Genomic DNA, 24,615 nt, shown 5'->3' with positions numbered 1-24,615 from the left:
ACATGATGCCAAATTGAACTAATCTCTTATGCCTGTACATGATCCATATCCCTCCATTCCCCACACATCGATGTGTCTATCTAAAAGCCTCTTAAATGCCATTATTGCTTCTGCTTCCACTGGTAGCACGTGGAAATTCAGGGTGTTGAATAGAACAGTCAAGCCATGCAGATAAAGGGTGATTAATACAGAGGACAATGATGGTGCAGACAGGATTGATGGTGCGGTGAGCAGCTTTTCACGCCTATAGGTCCTTCTGTGATCTGAATAGTCTAAGTGCCGCACCTGATTGTATTCTACAGCTTAGCTGACCTTCACTTCAAATTGGTATAGATGTCTTTCTTCTTGACAGCCTCCACAAGGACACATAGTTGTGGAGTATAAATCATCCCAGATACATGGAATGCCAGAATATTCTGTGATGATTACATGGGTACTCCAGATATCGAAAATAAAGAATAATTTTAGTATACTGTTCCAGATCCAAACCTGTTGAGACAATGGCCTGCGATAAAATGAAACATTGTGTTGACTCGCATACAATGTGCCTTCACCAATACAATTCACATGAGTGGGTCCAGCACTATCAGCAACTCCTGACCCTTCCAATATCTTGCCCCAACTAACTCCAGAGCCACTTATAATGTTGCTACTGGTTGTCTGAGCTGAAGTGGATGGAATAACTTATTCAAGCAAACAAAGAGTTTGTTCAGTATGGGTGTCAGGGGTTATAGGGAGAAGGCTGAAGACGAGAAGGAGGGAGAGATAGATCAGCCATGATTGAATGGCGGCGTAGACTTGATGGGCCGAATGGCCTAATTCTGCTCCGATAACTGATAAACTTATGAACATACCTATGTGTTGCAGATTTACTGCATTAACTAACGTCAAATGACACCCTTCTAGGCTTAGTCACTGCAGAATCTCCCCGGTTGTCTGTTTATCGATAAACAGATGAGCTGGGTGGAACTGAGCACTAACTGTAAAGTCCCCTTGCTGCTCCTGAATTTCTGGACATCCTTTACATCTAACACCAAAGGATGGATTGTGCTGTATTTATCAGCATCTACAGTGGACACGTGGCTAGGTCTCTTACTCTGGGAAAAATTATGAAAACATTAGGGCAGTGGTAAAGGGCTGGAAAAACAACATCATAGATTTCCACCCCCTTTTTTCCTCTCCACCAGAGTATAATGCAGAATATTGAGGGTTTTCATTTTGAACAACAAACATTTCCAAGTTGGTGATAGTTAAAAAGATTACTTACACTGACTGTGACGTTTTAACGTAATTATTTAAAATGTGTATTGCAGTAGCCTTCAAAATGAAACCAAAATTGAGTTACTAATTTGGAAGTTAAACCTAAAAAAAACGTAAGAGTCAAACTTAAGTAAAACATTTATTTTTGATTTAACTGAAAGCTTTATTTGGAAATGCTTTCTTAATTAACATCTTAGCGTTAAATTTAAGCCATTGGCTTGCAAATCATTCGTAGGCCACCTGATTTTCCAAAGAATAATAACATTCTTATTTTTATCCCACAAATGAAGTACATTTGAATTTAAATGTGTTCAATATAATAGATGGACGGGTTAAATTGACATTGGTCCCAAAAATCTAATTTTCGCAGGATTCTGGGGCCTGATGATAAAAGTATAATTATCTACAATTGCATATCCGTGGTTTTCAGGAAGATTAAGCCAAGTCAAGCCACTCAGAGAGCAACTCATTTTTAGATAAGACGGTATGACGAGCAGAAATTTCATTTTAAATCTTTAAAGGGGAAAGTTGGGAAGAACTCATAAATAAATCATTCCTTTTACAATGCCCTTAGTGATGGGCTTTAAATTTGTTCCATCATTTTAATGTTTCATTCTTTCCACTCACTTTAAGTAAATCTGGTTCTGTTCCAGTGACACCTTTCAAGAGCAATTTTTATACCACTGTTTGCAAACCAATCAGGTACCATTGTTTTAATGTGGAGGATAGAACTGCAGATGCTGGTTTAAACCGAAGATAGACACAAAATGCTGGAGTAACTCAGCGGGACAGGCAGCATCTCTGGAGTGACGGGTCTGAAGAATGGTCTCGACCGGAAATGTCACCCATTCCTTCTCTCCAGAGATGCTGTTTGTCCCGCTGAGTTACTCCAGCATTTTGTGTCTACCATTGTTTTAATTTTGACTATGCCATCGCTCTGGTTTTCTGCTTTCTTCCTTGGTCTCCATGTGGCATGACTCATTTTTATACACATTGTTCATTAGGGATAGGTTATTGACTCAATAAATACACTTGCTTTGTCTACACTCTCATTTCATTCCAACCATCAAGGAAATTATCAATGGAGTCTGAAAACCATGACCACCAGGATCAAGAATAGCTGCTTCCCAACAACCATCAGGCTCTTTAACATTACACAACACTATCCTCAGCTATGAATATTTATCGACTGTCTTTGGTTGCATAAAGGACTTTGGGGATTTTTTTTTTGGCACTTGTATTGTGGTTATTAATTTATTGTTTTTTTGTTCATTTTATATATTATCTTTGTGTATTGTGTGATTGCAGGTCTGTTATGCTGCTGCAAGTAAGAATTTGTACGGTACATTGACAATTAAACATGCTGCTGGCCTAGAAAAGATATATATTCTCTGTATTGTGATGTATGTTCTGTACAGTCCACAAGGCTGCATGGAAGAAGCCGGACTTTTATTTTAAGAGGAGAAAAATCATAAGAATGATCGATCGTATTCATTTACGTCCTGGTTATAATGGACCATAGGGGAGGGGGAGGAGGGGGTTGGTGTCCATTATTGCCGACTATCTGATATAACCGAGTACGGGATTACAGAGTAATACCGAATCATTGTATAAATGGTAGAAACAAAGTCATGCAGATGTTAGTTAATACACAAAAGGGCACAAAGTTCTGGAATTACTCAGCAGGTCAGGCAGCATCATTGGGGAATATGAATAGTTGACATTTTGGGTCGAGACCCTTTTTCCAATTCTGGAACTGGGCCTGGAGTCGAGGGTAGTTGACGGCCCCAGTCTGCTGGCAGCCGGGGGAGAGACGAGCTTCAGTCAAGCCATTGGCCTCAGCTACTGGGCGGGTGGATTGCAGGTGAGGGTGGGTGGAAGCGATGGCAGGCGCGGCCTGAAAGTGGCCGAGGAAGCTGTGGGTAGGGGTGCCAACTATCTCACTCCCAAATAAGGGACAAGGTGACGTCACCGCCCCGCGCCCCACGCGACCTCACCCAGCCAGCAACCACATGCTCCCGCTCCATCATTGGCGGCCGCCCGGGCCGGGAGGTGGGTTGCTACGCAACCTCCGTTAGACGGCCCATGGGCCTATAGTGTCCGAGTTTACACGGTCCGGGCCTACAGTGTCCAGGCCTACAGTGTCCGGGCCTACAGTGTCCGGGCCAACAGTGTCTGGGCCTACAGTGTCCGGGCCACCAGTGTCTGGGCCTACAGCGCCCCCCGGGCCTAATACGGGACAAGGGCAGTCCCGTACAGGACAAACCAATTTAGCCCAAAATACGGGATGTCCTGGCTAATATGGGACAGTTGGCAACCCTAGCTGTGGGGGCCGGGGTGCTGGCAGTAGGTCTGGCCTGGAGGCACCCGGGGAGGAGGTGCAAGCCGGCATTGACAACCCAGCCTGGCGGTGAAGATCAGTAGGTCTGGCCTGGAAGCGGCCAGAGAGGTGGTGCGGGTCAGGGTTGGCGACAACAGCCTGGCCTGAAAGTGGCTGGGGAGGCGGTGCAAACCAGCCTCGGCAGCCCAGCCTCGCGGTGAAGGTCGGTAGATCTAGCCTGAAAGTGGCCGGGGAGGCGGTGCGGGCCCACTGGTGGCATCGGTAGCCGGGGGTGGCAGTGAAGGTCGGTAGATCCGTCCGCTATAACCAAAGTCCGTTATATAGAGGTATGTAATAAAGAGGGTTTACTATATATTAGTATCTTTTTAAAAGTGCATTTCCCAATACTTACTTGTGTCCATTCAAAGCAGCATGATGTAAGGCTGTATAACCAGAGGTGTCCGTACAGTTGACATTGGGTCCCCGCCAAATGCTGGAAGGAAAGACAAAAATAAAAGCTGAACCTTTCTCATGAAATAAGGTTACAATCATTTATCAAATTAATTCACATGCGTAATACAAGGGGCAATTATTCTGAGCCCCTGAAATATTGATAGATCAAACTGAAGTGGTATTAATTGCCAGCTAATCACATTATAAAAAGGTTATCAGAAAGTGCACAAAATTCCTAAAACCAAGTGTAACTCTCCTTAACAGGACATTTCACGTTGATGATAGTTCAAGTTTTCATGTATGTATTGATTCTCATTCAATTCAGTTGAGGTGATATAAACATTATTAAATTATAAAGGTAACACAGCCTAGATCTGAAAAAAATGGCCTGACTCAAGATGCTCCTGTATTAAGTTCCACCAATATTTAGCAAGAACAAATCTCTCATCGGTTTCATCTGCTCGACTGTGCTGGGTCTTCTGATCATTTCACTGGGGCATTACTTTCCACTTCAAAAGTTAAATGCCATTTGGCTGCTAAACATCCATTCCCAGTGTGAGATGTTGCTTGAAACTCCTGTATGGTTTTTTTTGCAGAGGTCAAGATGAAAAAAATGTTTTTCATCCAAAAAAAAGTTTTTTCATCCAGTATTATGAAAACCACATAAATCTAACAATAAAATGTTAAAAGATAAAATATATTCCATCACTAATCTTTGGATCTGCTAATGTTAGGCAAGATCCTGTTCTTAGATGTACTTTTCTTTAATTTGCTAAAGTACATGAATTTTCTAATACTGTGGATATTTTTACTGGAGCATCAATTTCATCTGCAGTGTTTGAACCACCCAACCCGTCTCTTTCACCGCCTCTGGAAAGAGTCACATGGGACCAAAACATGATTTCTGCAGCACTTTCTATTCTTAAAGAACAGCTGCTCAACTATAATCGTTTGGACAGCAATCTTTGTTGAATATTTTTACAACTGGTCTCAAATGATTAACAAATGACATAATTACTTTCTTTAATCTTATTGGAATTCAGTTCTGCAACCATATGAAAAATATTTTACAAAAATCAAAGATCTTTCATCGTTTTTCAAAACTTAGTGCAAAGAATAATCAAGAGCACAACCTGAGGATTTGGAGTGACCAAACTGAAGGTGCCAAAATTAGCACCTCATAAATGTAAATTCAGATCCTTTCTCACATTTTACGTCACTAGTTTCCACATTCAATGGATTATCCTCCCTAATTTCTGCCTCTACAACAAGATTCCACCATCGGACATGCCTTCCTTTCCAATTTCGACTTTCACACCTTCCCTTCACAACTTGTTCCTCTTTCTCCACCAATCATTGTCCTTTTTGTGACATGTAACTTCAATACCTGAAGAATGAATGGTCTGGACCCGAAATGTCACCCATTCCTTCTCCCCAGAGATGCTGCCTGTCCCGCTGAGTTACTCCAGCCTTTTGTGTCTATCTTCAATACCTGCCCATCTCATTTGTCCCTTCTCCTTATCCTCAGACTCAAACAATCTTTGCAGATGAAGCACTGATTCACCTGCACCTCTTACAATCCGGTATACTGCACTCAGAGTTTACAATCATCAGAGAAACCAAGTGCAGATTAGCTGATGCTTTGCAGAACATTTCCATTCAGTCCTCCAGTGTGATGCTGAGCTTCCGGTCACTTGCCTGTTTAATTTCTCATTCCCCTCCCACTCAGATGAGTCCATCATTGGCCTTCTCCAGTGTCCCATCAAAGACCAGTGTGTGGCTCCTTGTGTTGATGCTTTTGATCCACTAAACCAAATCTGTAGTTTTTTGAATACCATTCACTTCCGAGAAATTAAAATGATCCAAATACTTCCTTAGCACCATGTAATTAATGACAGCTTTCTGAATATTTAATACTTAGCAATTATCAAATTTATTTTGCATCAACAACTTAAAAATAGTTCTGCTCAACTACAGAAAATCTACAAAGGGACAACAAGTTTGATAACAACATAAGGTTAGCAACAGCTTGGCAACAAAATAACTTCCAGATTTTTAATATCAATGGGCAAGCTGTAGTTGATGATATTAGTTCACTGCCTCCAGAGAATGTGCTTTAATCTATGGTTAAGTGGTTAAATTATTATGGAAAATTAATTATAAATGCTAGCAAGACAGGGACCAGGGAGAGGGGGAGTGGGAAGGAAGTAACACAGCCAGGAAATATCAGCCACTTCGTCGCAAGGCAGAAGACCACTTGCAGGAGAGCATGAGGAAACAGCGGAAAAATATTAGCTGAAAATCCGGCAAAAGGAAGAAAATATATTACTTTAAATTGTCGGTCTACCAACTCTCTAGAACAAGACCTCACTGATAAGTCCTCAGATCATTATTCCATAATTCTCGAACATACTGTGTTGTGACAACGTAACAGGGATTCAACTGGTGTATTGCGCTGGCATTGAAACAAAGAAAATAGATGCAGGAGTAGGCCATTCAGCCCTTCGAGCCAGCACCACCATTCAATGTGATCATGGCTGATCATTCTCAATCAGTACCCCGTTCCTGCCTTCTCCCCATACCCCCCTGACTCCGCTATCCTTAAGAGCTCTATCTAGCTCTCTCGAATGCATTCAGAGAATTGGCCTCCACTGCCTTCCGAGGCAGAGAATTCCACAGATTTACAACTCTCTCAGTTGTTTTTCCTCATCTCCGTTCTAAATGGCCTACCCCTTATTCTTAAACTGTGGCCCCTGGTTCTGGACTCCCCCAACATTGGGAACATGTTTCCTGCCTCTAACGTGTCCAACCACTTAATAATCTTATATGTTTCGATAAGATCCCCTCTCATCCTTCTAAATTCCAGTGTATACAAGCCTAGTCGCTCCAGTCTTTCAACATACGACAGTCCCGCCATTCCGGGATTTAACCTAGTAAACCTAGTAAGCCCTCAATAGCAAGAATATCCTTCCTCAAATTTGGAGACCAAAACTGCACACAGTACTCCAGGTGCGGTCTCACTCGGGCCCTGTACAACTGCAAAAGGACCTCTTTGCTCCTATACTCAACTCCTCTTGTTATGAAGGCCAACATTCCATTGGCTTTCTTCACTGCCTGCTGTACCTGCATGCTTCCTTTCAGTGACTGATGCACTAGGACACCCAGATCTCGTTGTACATCCCCTTTTCCTAATTTGACACCATTCAGATAATAATCTGCCTTCCTATTCTTACCACCAAAGTGGATAACCTCACACCTATCCACATTAAACTGCATCTGCCATGCATCCGCCCACTCACACAACCTGTCCAAGTCACCCTGCAACCTCATAGCATCTTCCTCACAGTTCACACTACCACCCAGCTTTGTATCATCTGCAAATTTGCTACTGGTACTTTTAATCCCTTCGTCCAAATCATTAATGTATAATGACATTATACATCCTTCCCTCCATCCCTCCCTCCCCTCACTCTCCGTCCCTCCCCTCACTCTCCCTGCCTCCCTCCATTTTTCCTCCCTCCCTCCCTGCTTTCTCCCCATATCCCTTGATTCCGTTAGCCCTAAGTGCTATATCTAACTCTTTCTTGAATACATCAGTCTTGAAGCATTTCAACAAATTCATTCAGTATTGCCTGCAACACCAGTGTGCAAATCTAGTCACCCCATCAATCTATAAATACTGCCGACATTCTGCATATATATAGACGAAAATAGAAGGGATCCAAAAATTCTGCAGTGTGACTAGATCACCTCATTAGCCCTCTAATTTCCCTCCTGGGATAAATAATGTTCTATCGTATCGTATCGTAGCCACAAGAAGCACCATTGCTGAGGCTTGACTTCACATCAGTTGAGAATAATAAATAGTATGGACTGGCAATTTATCTGTACTGATAATTCCAATCTACAATGTTAGATGTTAGGATTGGAGGCAGTTATGCACTGTAATTTAATTTAGATTCGACAAAAATATTTAAATGGTGATATTTCATGCCAGATTATAAGACTAATCATGGTCTGATCTCAAACATAAGTGAGTACTACCTGATAATAATTTTATGATTAGAAAATATACCATTTAATGCTACAGTAATTAGGGGTGTAGATTCTATTGTGATCCTTACTTCTCAAATCTATAAACATGGTGTACTAGGAAGGTGGGGTTAGATAGGAAGGAAAGATAAGGCAGGAGAGATCGGACCAGCAACCAAGTCACGAGAAGGACTGCAGCTATAACTTCAGAGCAACTCTTTGTCAAGTATGGACGCAAAAAGCTGGAGTAACTCAACATGTCAGGCAGCATCTCTGGAGAAAAGATTCGGCTCGAGACCCTTCTTCAGACTGAGGCGAGTTTCTCATTGCTTTTACAATAGATACACCTTTCATTCGTGGTGATCTGCGGTATGCTGTTGGTGGGGAAATCAGTGATGGCAATCCGAATGAAAATCGCAAGGAATTGCTAAAGAGGTTTTCTTATTGAAAGAGGTTATCCTCTGACTCGTATGTAGTGTGAATGGTAATTGTCACTTTTCAATCAAGCTTTAACATTGACTGATTCTTGCAGCTTGCAATCATAGAATTTTACCTAAAGGGTTTGAAATGTCCTTACAACATTATTCATTTATCACCAAACATCCTGACATCTATGTGACAGCTTGATGACAGTGAACATTTGTGAAGTGGTTTAAAAGGTTTGGGCCGAAGGAACTACTCTGAAGGATGCATAAAATGAGGTCCTGTGGCTAAAATTATTTCTTATATACTGAAATCCAAGTTTTGGAGTTAGGTATTGGTAGTTAGTGTGGCCACAATCTTTGGAGTGAATTGTCTGACAATGTCTTCCCTTATTATCCTTCCAATGCTGTCGTTGTGACTAAGCCTTGATTTGATTTTGAGATTTCCAGCACTGCAGTCTGCTGGCAAGGGAAAGTCATCTCATCTACATGAGGCATTCTGCATGGATGCCACTGAAATGTCGTCCCTCTTCAATAACTGTAGTTTAATGTCCAGTGGACAGTCCTTGCCTGCATCACTACTCTCATCCATTTTCCTCCCAGACATGAGAAGTTCCTGTGGTTCTGACCCTCCACCCCAACAGTCTCTGCATTCAATGTTCACGATCATCCTTCATAATTTCCAATAGCTGCCACAAGATTCCTTGACAATACACATATTCCCCTTCCTTTCCCTTTCAGCAATTCATCAGGATTGCTCCTTCTCTTGCACTTCCAACCCCACCTACTAATCCATGTCATACGGTTGCATCTTAACAGCAGGGGGACAAACATTCTGGCAGGCAGGTTTGCTAGTGTGACACCTGTGGCTTTAAACTAAGTAGTGGGGGGGAGGGGTTAACAAATTGTGAATATGAAGATGAGGTAAAAGGGAATACAGGAGATATTGCAAAAGACTCTCGGAAGAATGGGAACAGAAGTTCTAGAGCGGAAAAGAAATTAAGGGCAGGGCCAATTGTGAACGATGTGAGAGGGGAGGTAAATACAGAAGTTAAAGTGTTGTACTTAAATGCGCGTAGTATAAAAAATAAAGTGGATGAGCTTGAGGCTCAGTTAGTCATGGGCAAGTATGATGTTGTAGGGATCACTGAGACATGGCTACAAGAGGACCAGGGCTGGGAACTGAATATTCAGGGGTACACAACGTATAGAAAAGACAGACAGGTGGGCAGAGGGGGTGGGGTTGCTCTGATGGTAAGGAATGATATTCATTCCCTTGCAAGGGGTGACATAGAATCAGGAGATGTTGAATCAGTATGGATAGAAATGAGAAATTGTAAGGGTAAAAAGACCCTAATGGGAGTTATCTATAGGCCCCCAAACAGTAGCCTCGACTTAGGGTGCAAGTTAAATCAGGAGATAAAATTGGCGTGTCAAAAATGTAATGCTACGGTGGTTATGGGAGATTTCAACATGCAGGTAGACTGGGAAAATCAGGTTGGAAATGGACCCCAGGAAAGAGAGTTTGTAGAGTGCCTTCGAGATGGATTCTTAGAACAGCTTGTACTGGAGCCTACCAGGGAGAAGGCAATTCTGGATTTAGTGTTGTGTAATGATCCTGATCTGATAAGGGGACTAGAGGTAAAAGAGCCATTAGGAGGCAGTGATCACAACATGATAAGTTTTACTCTGCAAATGGAAAGGCAGAAGGGAAAATCGGAAGTGTCGGTATTACAGTATAGCAAAGGGGATTACAGAGGCATGAGGCGGGAGCTGGCCAAAATTGATTGGAAGGAGGCCCTAGCAGGGAAGACGGTAGAACAGCAATGGCAGGTATTCCTGGGAATAATGCAGAGGTTGCAGGATCAATTTATTCCAAAGAGGTGGAAAGACTCTAAGGGGAGTAAGAGACACCTGTGGCTGACAAGGGAAGTCAGGGACAGCATAAAAATTAAGGAGAGGAAGTATAACATAGCAAAGAAGAGTGGGAAGACAGAGGATTGGGACTCTTTTAAAGAGCAACAAAAGTTAACTAAAAAGGCAATACGAGGAGAAAAGATGAGGTACGAGGGTAAACTAGCCAATAATATAAAGGAGGATAGCAAAAGTTTTTTTAGGTACGTGAAGAGGAAAAAAATAGTCAAGGCAAATGTGGGTCCCTTGAAGACAGAAGCAGGGGAATTTATTATGGGGAACAAAGAAATGGCAGACGAGTTAAACCGTTACTTTGGATCTGTCTTCACTGAGGAAGATACACACAATCTCCCAAATGTTCTAGGGGCTGGAGAACCTAGGGTGATGGAGGAACTGAAGGAAATCCACATTAGGCAGGAAATGGTTTTGGGTAGACTGATGGGACTGAAGGCTGATAAATCCCCAGGGCCTGATGGTCTGCATCCCAGAGTACTTAAGGAGGTGGCTCTAGAAATAGTGGAAGCATTGGAGATCATTTTTCAATGTTCTATAGATTCAGGATCAGTTCCTGTGGATTGGAGAATAGCAAATGTTATCCCACTTTTTAAGAAAGGAGGGAGAGAGAAAACGGGTAATTATAGACCAGTTAGTCTGACATCAGTGGTGGGGAAAATGCTGGAGTCAATTATAAAAGACGAAATTGCTGAGCATTTGGATAGCAGTAACGGGATCGTTCCGAGTCAGCATGGATTTACGAAGGGGAAATCATGCTTGACAAATCTACTGGAATTTTTTGAGGATGTAACTAGGAAAATTGACAAGGGAGAGTCAGTGGATGTGGTGTACCTCGACTTTCAGAAAGCCTTCGACAAGGTCCCACATAGGAGATTAGTGGGCAAAATTAGGGCACATGGTATTGGGGGTAGGGTACTGACATGGATAGAAAATTGGTTAACAGACAGAAAGCAAAGAGTGGGGATAAATGGGTCCCTTTCGGAATGGCAGGCAGTGACCAGTGGGGTACCGCAAGGTTCGGTGCTGGGACCCCAGCTATTTACGATATACATTAATGACTTAGACGAAGGGATTAAAAGTACCATTAGCAAATTTGCAGATGATACTAAGTTGGGGGGTAGTGTGAATTGTGAGGAAGATGCAATAAGGCTGCAGGGTGACCTGGACAGGTTGTGTGAGTGGGCGGATACATGGCAGATGCAGTTTAATGTAGATAAGTGTGAGGTTATTCACTTTGGAAGTAAGAATAGAAAGGCAGATTATTATCTGAATGGTGTCAAGTTAGGAGGAGGGGGAGTTCAACGAGATCTGGGTGTCCTAGTGCATCAGTCAATGAAAGGAAGCATGCAGGTTCAGCAGGCAGTGAAGAAAGCCAATGGAATGTTGGCCTTCGTAACAAGAGGAGTTGAGTATAGGAGCAAAGAGGTCCTTCTACAGTTGTACCGGGCCCTGGTGAGACCGCACCTGGAGTACTGTGTGCAGTTTTGGTCTCCAAATTTGAGGAAGGATATTCTTGCTATGGAGGGCGTGCAGCGTAGGTTCACTAGATTAATTCCCGGAATGGCGGGACTGTCGTATGTTGAAAGGCTGGAGCGATTGGGCTTGTATACACTGTAATTTAGAAGGATGAGGGGGGATCTTATTGAAACATATAAGATAATTAGGGGATCGGACACATTAAAGGCAGATAACATGTTCCCAATGTTGGGGGAGTCCAGAACAAGGGGCCACAGTTTGAGAATAAGGGGTAGGCCATTTAGAACGGAGATGAGGAAGAACTTTTTCAGTCAGAGGGTGGTGAAGGTGTGGAATTCTCTGCCTCAGAAGGCAGTGGAGGCCAGTTCGTTGGATGCTTTCAAGAGAGAGCTGGATAGAGCTCTTAAGGATAGCGGAGTGAGGGGGTATGGGGAGAAGGCAGGAACGGGGTACTGATTGATAGTGATCAGCCATGATCGCATTGAATGGCGGTGCTGGCTCGAAGGGCTGAATGGCCTACTCCTGCACCTATTGTCTATTGTCTATTGTCTATTGTCTCAAGCAGTCATTAAAAGTGTAACATCTCTCCTTTTACCTCTTCACCTGCACTACTTCCAATCTAGAGTAGTCCACGTGGTGCTCACATAATGGTCTTCTGTTTAGTTTAGTGTAGAGATACAGCGTGAAAACAGGCCCTTCACCCCACCGAGTCTGTGCCGACCAGCAATCCCCGCACACCAACACTATCCTACATACTCTGGGGACAATTTTACAATTGTACCAAGCCAATCAGCCTACAAACCTGTACATCTTTGGAGTGTGGGAGCAAGGCAGCAACTCTAGCGCTGTGTCACCATGCCGCTCTCCTGTACACTGGCCAAAGCAAATGTGGGTATGGTGACCACTTTGGGCAGCAGCTGTGCTCAATCCACAGGAACCAAAGCTTCTAGTTGCAACCATTTTAATTAACTGCCTGTGGCCTCCTGTGCTGTTACAACAAGACACAACGCATGCATGAGAAACAACACCACATAATGCAGCTTCCAGGCTTAATATCTCATTCTCTATCTTTAGATAACCATTCTATTTATTTTGTCTTTTTAAGAAACATTTCCAACAGCTATCATTTATTTATTCTTGCTACTGAGGGCGTGCAGCGTACGTTTACTAGGTTAATTCCCGGAATGGCGGGACTGTCATATGTTGAAAGACTGGAGTGACTAGGCTTGTATACACTGGAATTTAGAAGGATGAGAGGGGATCTTATCGAAACATATAAGATTATTAAGGGGTTGGACAAGTTAGAGGTAGGAAACATGTTCCCAATGTTGGGGGAGCCCAGAACCAGGGGCCACAGTTTAAGAATAAGGGGTAGGCCATTTAGAACGGAGATGAGGAAAAACTTTTTCAGTCAGAGAGTTGTAAATCTGTGGAATTCTCTGCCTCAGAAGGCAGTGGAGGCCAAGGCAGAGCTAGATAGAGCTCTTAAGGGTAGCGGAGTCAGAGGGTATGGGGAGAAGGCAGGAACGGGGTACTGATTGAGAATGATCAGCCATGATCACATTGAATGGTGGTGCTGGCTCGAAGGACCCAATGGCCTACTCCTGCACTTATTGTCTATTGTCTATTTTCTTTTCCATCGTTGCCTATGGTCTGTTCTATTGAATATGTCCCAATATGTCAGAACTACACTAGCAATAAATTACATTGAGGGTGGCACGGTGGAACAGCAGTAGAGTTGCTGCCTGACAGCGCTTGCAACACTAGAGACCCGGGTTCAATCCCAACTATGGGTGCTGTCTGTACAGAGTTTGTATGTTCTCCCCGTGACCGCATGGGTTTTCACCGAGATCTTCGGTTTCCTCCCACATTTCCAAAGACATACAGGTTTGTAGGTTAATGGGCTTGGTATAAGTGTAAATTGTCCCTAGTTGTGTAGGATAGTGTTGCAGAGCAGGATCGCTGGTCAGTGCGGACTCGGTGGGCCGAAGGGCCTGTTTCCATGCTGTATAACTAAACTAAACTATTGAATAATGAAAGGCCCAGATAAAGTGGATGTGGAGAGGTTATTTCCAGTAGTGAGAGAGTCTAAAACCAGAGGGCACAGCCTCAGAATAAAAGGATGTACCCTTAGAATGGAGATAAGGAGGAATTTATTTTACAGAGTGTGATGTATCTGTGGAATTAATTTGCACAGAAACTATCGAGACCCTTCTAGGTTCTTGATTAGTTAGGGACTCAAAGGTTACGGGGAGAAGAAAGAAGGGGGTTGAGAGGGAAAAATAGACCAGCCATGATCGAATGGCAGAGCAGACTAGATGGGCCAAATGGCCTATTTCTACTTCTGTATCTTATGATCTTATCTCACCTACCATATGTGTCCAGTCTATCAGAGAAATTCATCCCTATTTTACAGCTACCTGAACTAATATATTTGTCTCTTTCTCAAGTCCGAAGAAGGATCCCTCATCTGAAATGTTAACTGTTTCTTTTACCACAGATTAGTTTAGTTTAGAGCTGCAGCACAGAAACAGGCCCTTCGGCCCACCGGGTCAGTGCCGACCAGCGATCCCCGCATATTAACACTATCCTACACCCACTAGGGACAATTTTTACATTTTACCAAGCCAATTAACTTATAAACCTGTTTATTCACAAAATGCTGGAGTAACTCAGCAGGTCAGGCAGCATCTCGGGAGAGAAGGAATGGGTGAAGAAGGGTCTCGACCCGAAACGTCACCCATTCCTTCTCTCCCGAGATGCTGCCTGACCTGCTGAGTTACTCCTACATTTTGTGAATAAATCGATTTGTACCAGCATCTGCAGTTATTTTCTTATACAACTTATAAACCTGTACGTTTTTGGAGTGTGGGAGGAAACCGAAGATCTCAGAGAAAACCCACGCAAGTCACGGGGAGAACGTACAAACTCCGTACAGACAGCACATTTGATCATTGTTATTGACACTCTAACATCAACAACTTTCAGACTAACTCACCAACAATGTAGATTTTACAGTGCAATCTTTTAAGATTTGGGGGATTTAAAGGGGAACTGATGACAAGAATTAAAATAATTTGTTGCTCTCCTCTTCTAAGAGTGATACAATAACCTCCTTACTCTTTGAAATAAAGACATGGGAACTTTTACATCCAGCTGATGGAGTGGCCTTGATTTAATTCCTCAGGAAAAGCAGCATCTTCAACTATGCAATATTCTCTCAGCAAGACATTGAGATGCCAGTCTAAATTCTTGTGCTCGAGCCACTGGGATGAACAAGGATGCGATTGTGCTATCAATGAAACCACAGCTAACAGCATTGGAGGGGCAAAGAAAGACAATTTAAATATTTCTTTCACCTCATTCCACAAAATATTATTTTTCTCTTCAAAACCCTTTAAAATCTGAATTTGTAAAATTGTTGATTCCTGGAATCCGAAACATTATTCCACCTCCAAATCTAAAAAAACAAAGTGAAAGTCTTCTGCAGACCCACAGCAACAACAGGATACCAAACATTCCTCAGAAATACCGATGGGATTGCTCACAGCTGAGAGTGAATGGGGTGTGGGGGTGATTGGGAACCTGTTTCAATGACCATTCAGCTATCGTTTCAGATTTAGGTTTATTATTGTCACTTGTATCAAGTACAGCTTTGTTTTGCATGCTACCCAATCAGATCAGATAATATTACACATAAATACAATGAAGTCAAACTCAACTACAGTTAGAAGAGCAAAGGGGGAGATAGTTCTCAAAGATACAGAGTGCCAAATATAGTTTTTATAGAAGGAAAATTCAGGATATTCTCAACATCCACTTAATAAAATGTTAATGAATACACATGAAAGCAGGAAATATGAAATGCCACCTATTCATGCTGCTTCTTCTGCAGCTCATCTACAAGATCCACTGCAAGTATCCTTTACCTATAAAGCCAATCAAGCAAAATCCCTGCTTATCTTGCAATCTATCTTCTGCATTTTTGGTTGCATTTTTGTAACAGCATAGCAAGCCACTCTGTTATAATTAAGCGGGACAATATATCAATCTTGCAAGTGATACCACATCTCAAGAGCAGGGTCCTGGCGCATCCTTGTTGAAATGCAGCTTATGTTTCTGAAGGGAATTTTCTGTCAGGAACTCCAGTTATAAATTATTCATCTGTAATAGTCAATACACAATAGACAATAGGTGCAGGAGGATGCCATTCGGCCCTTCGAGCCAGCACCGCCATTCAATGTGATCATGGCTGATCATTCTCAATCAGTACCCCGTTCCTGCCTTCTCCCCATACCCCCTGACTCCGCTATCCTTAAGAGCTCTATCTAGCTCTTTAATAGTGAAACCTCATCGAAACAATTTCCCATAAACTACATTAAGTCATCCTGTGCTGAGTCACTAATTAGAATCCATTTCATGTTGTTCATATCTACTTCCTCAGCTTGTGAAGTGCTGAAATTTACAAAAAATATGTAATGCGTATTGCTGTGGCTAAACAGAGACCAAATTACATCCAAGTACAATGCAGTGAGAAATTGATTTTTAATATTGGTAAAACAATTCATGAAATCTAATGGTTTTATTTGTTAATGAAGTTTACAGTTGTGACTGTAGAAATAAACAATAAGATTCGAATACACCATACGTTATGACAACAAAATATCTTATTTTCCATAAGAGCAATTTTTTTCAGAGTCATAGCATATTGAAAAACATAAGTTGCTTGAAACAATTTCCTGGTGCTAATAGCATGGAAGCATTTTTTCATTATGCTTAGTTTGCAAAGCTATTAATGAACACAAAGTTGCAAGTAGTTACAGTTAACCTCCACAAATAAGTCCATACATGTCTCAGTGTCAGCATTCTATTTACATTTATATTTAAATTTAGTTTACGAGTATTAGTGACATATCATTCTTGTCCATAGATGGATCATTAATTTCTGCTGCAACTAGTTAGTTTTAAGCAGTAACGGTAATGAAGCAGAAGAAAACATGGAGTCTCCATGTGAAGGGAAACTACTGGATGCATTGATCACATACTAACATGGGGCATAACAATGGCATCATAGTTTAAATGCTGGCCTCTGGGTTCTGTATGTCCACATAGATTTCCTCCCACATCTCAAAGACAAGACTCAATTGCCACTTTAGCTACTGTAAATTACCTAAAGTGTAGATAGACGGAGAAAACAGAATGAAAAATAAGTGGGGGAATGCTTGAAGAGAGAAAAGAATGCAATAAATTAATTGGGGAACATGAGAGTGCTTGTGAAATGGCATACTCTCATTGAGCTAAATGGTTGCATCTTATATCATAAAGGAGGAAATTCCCGATGTATCACTGACTGCTTGGTAGTCCACATATAGGACAAGTCACTTGTTCTGCTCTAGATCTATTTGGCATTGTTCCATTATCAGGAAAGTCCTGGTGTAACAAAAATGTTGACTTTGTATTTTTCAATTGGCCCACCCTTAACAACAGTTTGGGGACAATAGCTTTGCAGACCTCCTCTGCTATGAAGTTTGAATGATGTACATAAAGTTTTGAAACAGTGGTTTCTCTACAGTTCTGAAGTTCTACAACTGTGATCGAGAGAAACATAGAAGCCATTTTGTATTCACTCATTCTGCAGCACCCTCTCCCCCCCCCCCCCGACTCCATCCCCCTCAACCCCCCTTATCCTCCTCCCTCTCCCCCCTCCCACCCTCACTAGGAGATAGATTTAAACAGCCATCGTGTACCATTTTGGCTGTATTTCAGGAACAAACAAACAAACGAGAGTTGTAGTATATAGAAGATGTTATCATCTGTTTTTCTCCCTGTCATTTCTTCCTGGTATAATGACATAATTCAATTTTTTTAAATTCTTCATCATCATTACTGTATTCACATGTAAGCTTATTTGTTTTATGCCAGTTATTTCTTTCAAGTACAGCTACATAATAATCTCCAACGCATTCTTTGAAAATTAATGCATTGCAAATAATCCATACAGCTAAAGCTCCCAGATTCATTGAAATAACTACACTGCATTTTACTTTTTTTTAAATTTGACCAAATGCTGACTCATTTTGATTTTAAAAGGGAGATGAAGCACTTCTCAACCCATTTAAACATCAAGCTGCTCTCATTCCTTCAACTCCTTATTTAGTTAATCTAATAATGTTTTGTCAGCCACATATATTAATTGCCTCTCTTGAAAGTGCACATTAGATACAGCAAATTGCCCTTTATGTGAGAATTGGCTTTAATTCCTTATCTATCTTTTCTGCATTGACAACTGGTGTGCAAACTATTGATGGAATATGGTCCCTAATTATTTCATTTATAAAATGGTTCAGCAACAGTGAATGGACAAGGCTTTTCTTCATTTGCAGGCTGACCTAAGGCCAAGCAGTACTTTGTGCTCATGTCATTTATCCTTCCATCACCTTCTGTACAATTTGATAGAGCTACTTCTTTATTACATTTTAAGTGTTTCCACCTGTGGGGGACAGCTCTGCGACGAGTTTAAGTAGGAAACAGACTGAATTCCCCTTTTGCTTCCAGGCACCGATTTGTTTTACTGAGCTCACAATATAGCCTCTCTGTCTGACACAAGCACAATCCTTCTTCTAATGGGCACATAAGTACACATTTAATGGCTTGTAATTCTTTCCTTCAATTGCTTCAACTTAGTAAATGAAAGTACCATACTCCCTTCCAAGTTGTGCACCATAAGGGTTTCTGCACTTTGTTTCCTCTCCAACCAATTTGCTTTGTAAAAATGCTGTAGTAAAATGCAGCTTTTCTATGTCATTCAATTTTCTTTTCAAAAGGATAGATAAACTTGTCCTCAGAAACAGAATATATTTTCAACTGTAAATGAAAGTGATCAAAGAATATAGAACATGCATTGTCATGTATTGTATACACTGGAATTTAGAAGGATGAGGGGGGATCTTATTGAAACATATAAGATAATTAGGGGATTGGACACATTAGAGGCAGATAACATGTTCCCAATGTTGGGGGAGTCCAGAACAAGGGGCCACAGTTTAAGAATAAGGGGTAGGCCATTTAGAACGGAGATGAGGAAGAACTTTTTCAGTCAGAGGGTGGTGAAGGTGTGGAATTCTCTGCCTCAGAAGGCAGTGGAGGCCAGTTCGTTGGATGCTTTCAAGAGAGAGCTGGATAGAGCTCTTAAGGATAGCGGAGTGAGGGGGTATGGGGAGAAGGCAGGAACGGGGTACTGATTGAGAGTGATCAGCCATGATCGCATTGAATGGTGGTGCTGGCTCGAAGGGCTGAATGGCCTACTCCTGCACCTATTGTCTATTGTCTATTGTCTATTGTATTGGAGGTGGTTTCTGGGGAATGCAGATTGTTAGGATATGATACAATAGATGGGCAGACTGGATGTGTCCATTTATACCTGGCAATATGGCCAATTCACCCAAAACCTTGGCATTTTGAATATTGGAATGGTTGCACATCAGCAGCTAGCATTGCAAAAGGTGTTGCATGCGACATGAAGATCATTAGATTTTGTTGGCAACTTCCTTCAAAATCAGCAATGAGAAAGCAGTGTTGCCTCTCCTCAGAGTATGGAATACGATACGATAGAACTTTATTTATCCCAGGAGGGAAATTGTTCTGCTACAGTCATAAAACACAAAATGCATGAAACATGAAATTAATGTGACGAGTGGAAAGGATTGGGGATGTGCAAAGATTGCAGAGGAGGGGGTGGGGGTGGGGAGTCAGTTTACCCCATGACAGAAGGGGTAGAAGGAATCTATACTTATTAACTGTCTAATGCAATGTCTGTAAATCTGTTGCCAGAGTAACAAGGAGCATGATAACTACTGTTAGAATGAACAGGAATTATTTGCCACAAAAGCACATTCCCTACAATATGTGTTGTTCCTCTATGATGTCCACAAGTCCATATGATCAGTGATATTTTATAGAACTCATCAATTTACAGATCACCATATATAATAAGGCAATACAGACTCTTTACCTGAACATTTATTTGCACTTCTCTTTTTAGAAACATCAAGATAACAAATGGTAGCAAATGATATGGTTCATTCAACACTGACAGGAATTTATTTTCAAAGCATTCATTATTAAAACTGAACATGTTTCTATTAATTTATTGAGCTTTCATCTACGACTGCTTTTTGAATTGCAAAATATAATTCTTGTAACTTTTTTGTTAGAATATTGACATTCAACATATTTTTCATTGTATCCGTGTATGTTATTTATGTATTATTGCATTGAAGGCTCAGGTAAAAATGACATGAAGCAATTTTGTTGTACTCTTCAATAATTTTTTTTTTGCTTTACTTTGCATTAAAAGAATAGATCAGAAAACCAAAATATTCCATAACACAGAAAATACAGCAAGCATAACAAGTATAACTTGTAAAGGAAGGAACTGCAGATGCTGGTTTACACATAGACAGACACAAAATGCTGGAATAACTCAGCAGGTCAGGCAGCATCTCTGGAGAAAAGGAATAGGTGACGTTTTGGGTTGGAACCATTCTTCAGATTGAAATATAGAGAAGGCCAGAACAAAACAGGGCCAACAACAGATGACATGTTGTTGGTGGCATGGTGCCACAGCGGTGGAGTTGCTGCCTTACAGTGAATGCAGCGCTGGAGACCCGGGTTCGATCCCGACCATGGGTGCTGTCTGTACGGAGTTTATACGTTCTCCCCGTGACCTGCGTGGGTTTTCTCCGAGATCTTCGGTTTCCTTCCACACTCCAAAGACGTACAGGTATGTAGGTCAATTGGCTTGGTAAATGTAAAAATTATTCCTAGTGGGTATAGGATAGTGTTAATGTGCGAGGATCGCTGGTCGGTGCGGACCCGGTGGGCCGAAAGGGCCTGTTTCCACGCTGCATCTCTAAACCTCAGGAAGGGTAGAGTCCACAATAGGCCATTGTTGGCTGGGGAAGATATGCTAATGACAGGGATACATGGATGTGAATTGTGGAACTAATAGGATGACTAAGGAGAGACGCAACAAAAGTTTTTCACCTTACGTGACCATTAACTAAACTGAAACTGAAACTGAGTATGGAGGTCAATATCTGCCAAATATAAACTTAAGATAAAAGGTAAAAAGATTAGTATGGTTGAGATTTTTTTTAAATCAAGCCTAGAGTTGCAGGAGTTTCACTGAAAAGATGGCGGAGCCAGAAATCCTCTGTTTGAGGAGCTGATATGGTCTAACCTAGAGAACGATAGGCCTAGAAAACGATAGGTAAGTGGGATTAATCAAAATTGGTATCTTATGGCCGGCATTGACAGAATGGGCCACATGGGCCATAAGATACTATGGATTTGTAATTGTGAGAGTCTACATGAAAGGCTCGCAGGCTGAGAAGTCCATTGAGAAAAATAATTTGAAGTGATATTTTCTGAACAATAATTGGAAAATCAATACACAATGAAAAGATAAGGTTCAAGGAAGGCAGACTGGTGCAGTGTTAAGAACAGTAGAGGTGGGAGTACACGATTGAAGATAAGCTTTATCTGGAAGCACAGAACATAAAAGCAAGGAATAAATGCTTAGAGTAAAGATAGCCCTACTGAGGCCAAAGCTCAAACAATGAAAACAGTCATGAACACCACAATACAGAAAGGATGGATGCACTGTAAAAGGAGGAGCATTCACTCAGAAGGAATTTGCAAAAGATGAAGAGAGTAATTGGAGCTTTTATGTGGAACGTTGAATCAACTAAGGTGAAATGGCCAACAAAATGTCTACACAAAGACACAAATTGAACAAAAATTAAAAGTTTAGACAACTGTAGATTTGCCTGCCACAAAAAAAGAGCTATTAAAAATAATTGGAATAAATTGTTTATGAGAAGAAAATAATCCATTTCCACTTTTCATCTCGATGTTGTCTTCTTGCAAAAGCACAGCTTTAGTTTTAACACGAATGCCCTATTTCATCAGCACAAATGAAGCCACTGCCGTTGGTCGCTTTTAGAGATCCCTTTCCCTTGACATGTTTTCTAATCCTATCACTGTGAACAGTCTGAGACTGAGTCAGACTGGAGAAAACTTTGGACTACATTTATATGCCATTACCACTACTGCCTATTTCAACCAGTTTCATCACTGCACACTGAGTAGACAGTTGGGCTTTTGAGCTCAGGTGACAATGGGCCATTGATCATAGGGCATTTAGCATTAGATAAATGGCTCATTCCTACCTGAACTCATGAACAGAGAGTCTGACTCATCCATTTTATCCATGCAGGATCTTGGAATTAATTGGACCAGATTTAATTTTGCTCTGACCAAAATGTCGGACGGATGATGCCTGACTTGCTGAGTATTTCCACCATTTGCCGTGCTTGCTATGATATACTTTACAATGTTAATCACTTGATTTTTAGTCTACAGTCAAACAATGCCCACTGGGTTAATGTAGCTGAAGATACATGTCAAGGCAAGAAGCCCTTGGGAGAACTGAGAAACAGACAAAACCCACACAATAAAACATAATTGTTTAAGAAGTAGGAAAAGGGCCAAGTGGTCTCCAAATCCTACTCAACCATTGAAACATCATGACTGATACTTAGCCTCAAGCTTGCTTTCTCACCCAATCCACACTTCTTCTGATTAATTTATTGCCAAGAAATCTCTCAATTCTAACCATGAATATACTCGCCCCTAAGCCTCTGAGACATTTACAACCCTCTGCGTAAAAGCTTTCCCCTCATGCGAGTCTTAAATGCTGACTATTCAGCCTAACATTATGCCTCAGTTTTATTTTTAGTTTTATAACTCTTGGGGAAAATATAGGATGATTGTAAAGGTATCGTTAAATTGAAGCCTGTAAAGCCCAAGACATGATTTGTGATGGGAGAAAATTAAATCTACCTCAGACTGCAGTCTTCCTTCCTCTGTAGTTCATACCAGTCATAGTATGACAGTGCTCCCATAGCCCATAGAACATAGAAAATAGGCGCAGGAGTAGGTCATTCGGCCCTTTGAGCCAGCACCGCCATTCAATATGATCATCCTAAATCAGTACCCCGTTCCTGCTTTCTCCTCATATCTCTTGATTCTGTTAGGCCTAGGAGCTCTATCTAACTCTTTCTTGAATACATCCAATGAATTGGCCTCCACTGCCTTCTGTGGCAGAGAATTCCACAGATTCACAACTCTCTGGGTGAAAAGAAATTTCCTCATCTCAGTCCTAAATAGCCTACCTCTTATTCGGAAACTGTGACCCCTGGTTTTGGACTCCCCCAACATCGGGAACATTTTTCCTGCATCTAGCCTGTCCAATCCTTTAAGAATTTTATATGTTTCTATAAGACCCCCTCTCATCCATCTAAATTCCAGTGTATACAAGCCTAGTCGATCCATTCTTTCATCATATGTCAGTCCCGCCATCCTGGGAATTAACATGGTGAACCTACGCAAATGCCCCTGTTGTTATCTTTAAAAATAGAATAGAAAAGACAGCTTCACATAAATAGGTAAACCAAGTTGAAGAGAACATGCAAGTTTATATTCATTCAAATTAGCATTATGTGACAATATGATTGACAAGTTATTTTCTTCTGTTTCAATATCTTAAGCTGAAGATAGACATAAAATGCTGGAGTAACTCAGCGGGGCACGCAGCATCTCTGGATAGACGGAATGGGCGACGTTTCGGGTCCAGACCCTTCTTCAGACCTCAGAAGAAGGATCTCAACCCAAAACGTCACCCATTTCTTCTCTCCAGAGATGCTGCCTAATTCAGTAATTCCCGCTGAATTAATCCAGCATTTTGTGTCTATCTTTGGTGTAAACCAGCATCTGCAGTTCCTTCCTGAACAATATCTTCAGCTATCATGCTCAATTTTACCATCATTATTGCTAGATGTATGCAAAGCCATATGATGGATCAGCAGAGAAACAAGGAACTACAGATGCTGGTTTACAAATAAAAACATAAAGTGCTGGAGTAACTCAGCAGGTCAGGAAGAACATATCTCTGAAGGACACGGATAGGTGACGTTTCGGGTCAGGACTCTTCTTCAGACTGATAGGCCCAACCCAAAACAGCACCTATCTGAGTCCTCCAGAGATATTGCCTGACAAGCAGAGTTACTCCACCATTTTATGTCAGATGGATCATTCAAGTCTCATAGTACAGTACACAGACACCATTACTCTGTTTCTCCATGGTTACTGCCTGACCTGCTGAGTATTTCCAGAGGTTGATATTTTATGTTTTGCTCTTACTGACATGGTGATTATACTAAAGAGGATTGCTTTGGAGTAGTACTTTATTGAATCTTCTTCTGGCTCTGCACTTGAATAGTAGAATTAATAAGCACAGAATTGTAAGACAAGGTAAATTAAATCACTTAATAAACTCAACCAAAGCTTGCAAAGACAAAGCTACAAATTCTTAGTTTCTGAATGTAGTAATTTGTATTCATAAACAAAGCCTTACAAATATACATCTAAAATTTTCACGTCATCAAAGGTCATTTTTCAAACCCAAATTGTTATTAAAGAATTCAGGTTGTGATGATAAATAATACTTCCCAGGCATCCAGCATTGCCTTAAAGGGCAAAACTGAGCACTTGAAATTAGAATACAAGCTGTTATGAACCTCTTACTCCCTAATCAATTTCCCTGATAAATGATGTATGTAAAATACTCAATATTTGTTGATTTGAATGATGAGAATATAA

The 24,615-nt window shown here is 41.3% G+C and overlaps 1 protein-coding gene across 6 annotated transcripts in view; it reads right to left on the bottom strand.

Moving 5' to 3' along the window:
• The window catches only part of anks1b (ankyrin repeat and sterile alpha motif domain containing 1B), a 647,894-nt gene that overhangs the window by 465,957 nt on the left and 157,322 nt on the right, over nucleotides 1-24,615 (bottom strand). For all 6 annotated transcript variants that reach the window (XR_013548787.1, XM_078419858.1, XM_078419856.1 and 3 more), the window contains one exon: nucleotides 3,993-4,073. Coding sequence is in view for 5 of the 6 variants with exons in the window: in XM_078419858.1 (XP_078275984.1) it covers nucleotides 3,993-4,073 (81 nt within the window). In the remaining variant the exon portion in view is untranslated. The remainder of the gene's footprint in view (nucleotides 1-3,992; nucleotides 4,074-24,615) is intronic.

The sequence above is a fragment of the Rhinoraja longicauda genome, chromosome 23 (genome assembly GCF_053455715.1).
Source record: "Rhinoraja longicauda isolate Sanriku21f chromosome 23, sRhiLon1.1, whole genome shotgun sequence".
In the NCBI taxonomy this organism is placed as follows: Eukaryota; Metazoa; Chordata; class Chondrichthyes; order Rajiformes; family Arhynchobatidae; genus Rhinoraja; species Rhinoraja longicauda.
Note: the sequence above shows the minus strand (reverse complement) of the source record. Positions and strands in the feature narration are given on the sequence as shown.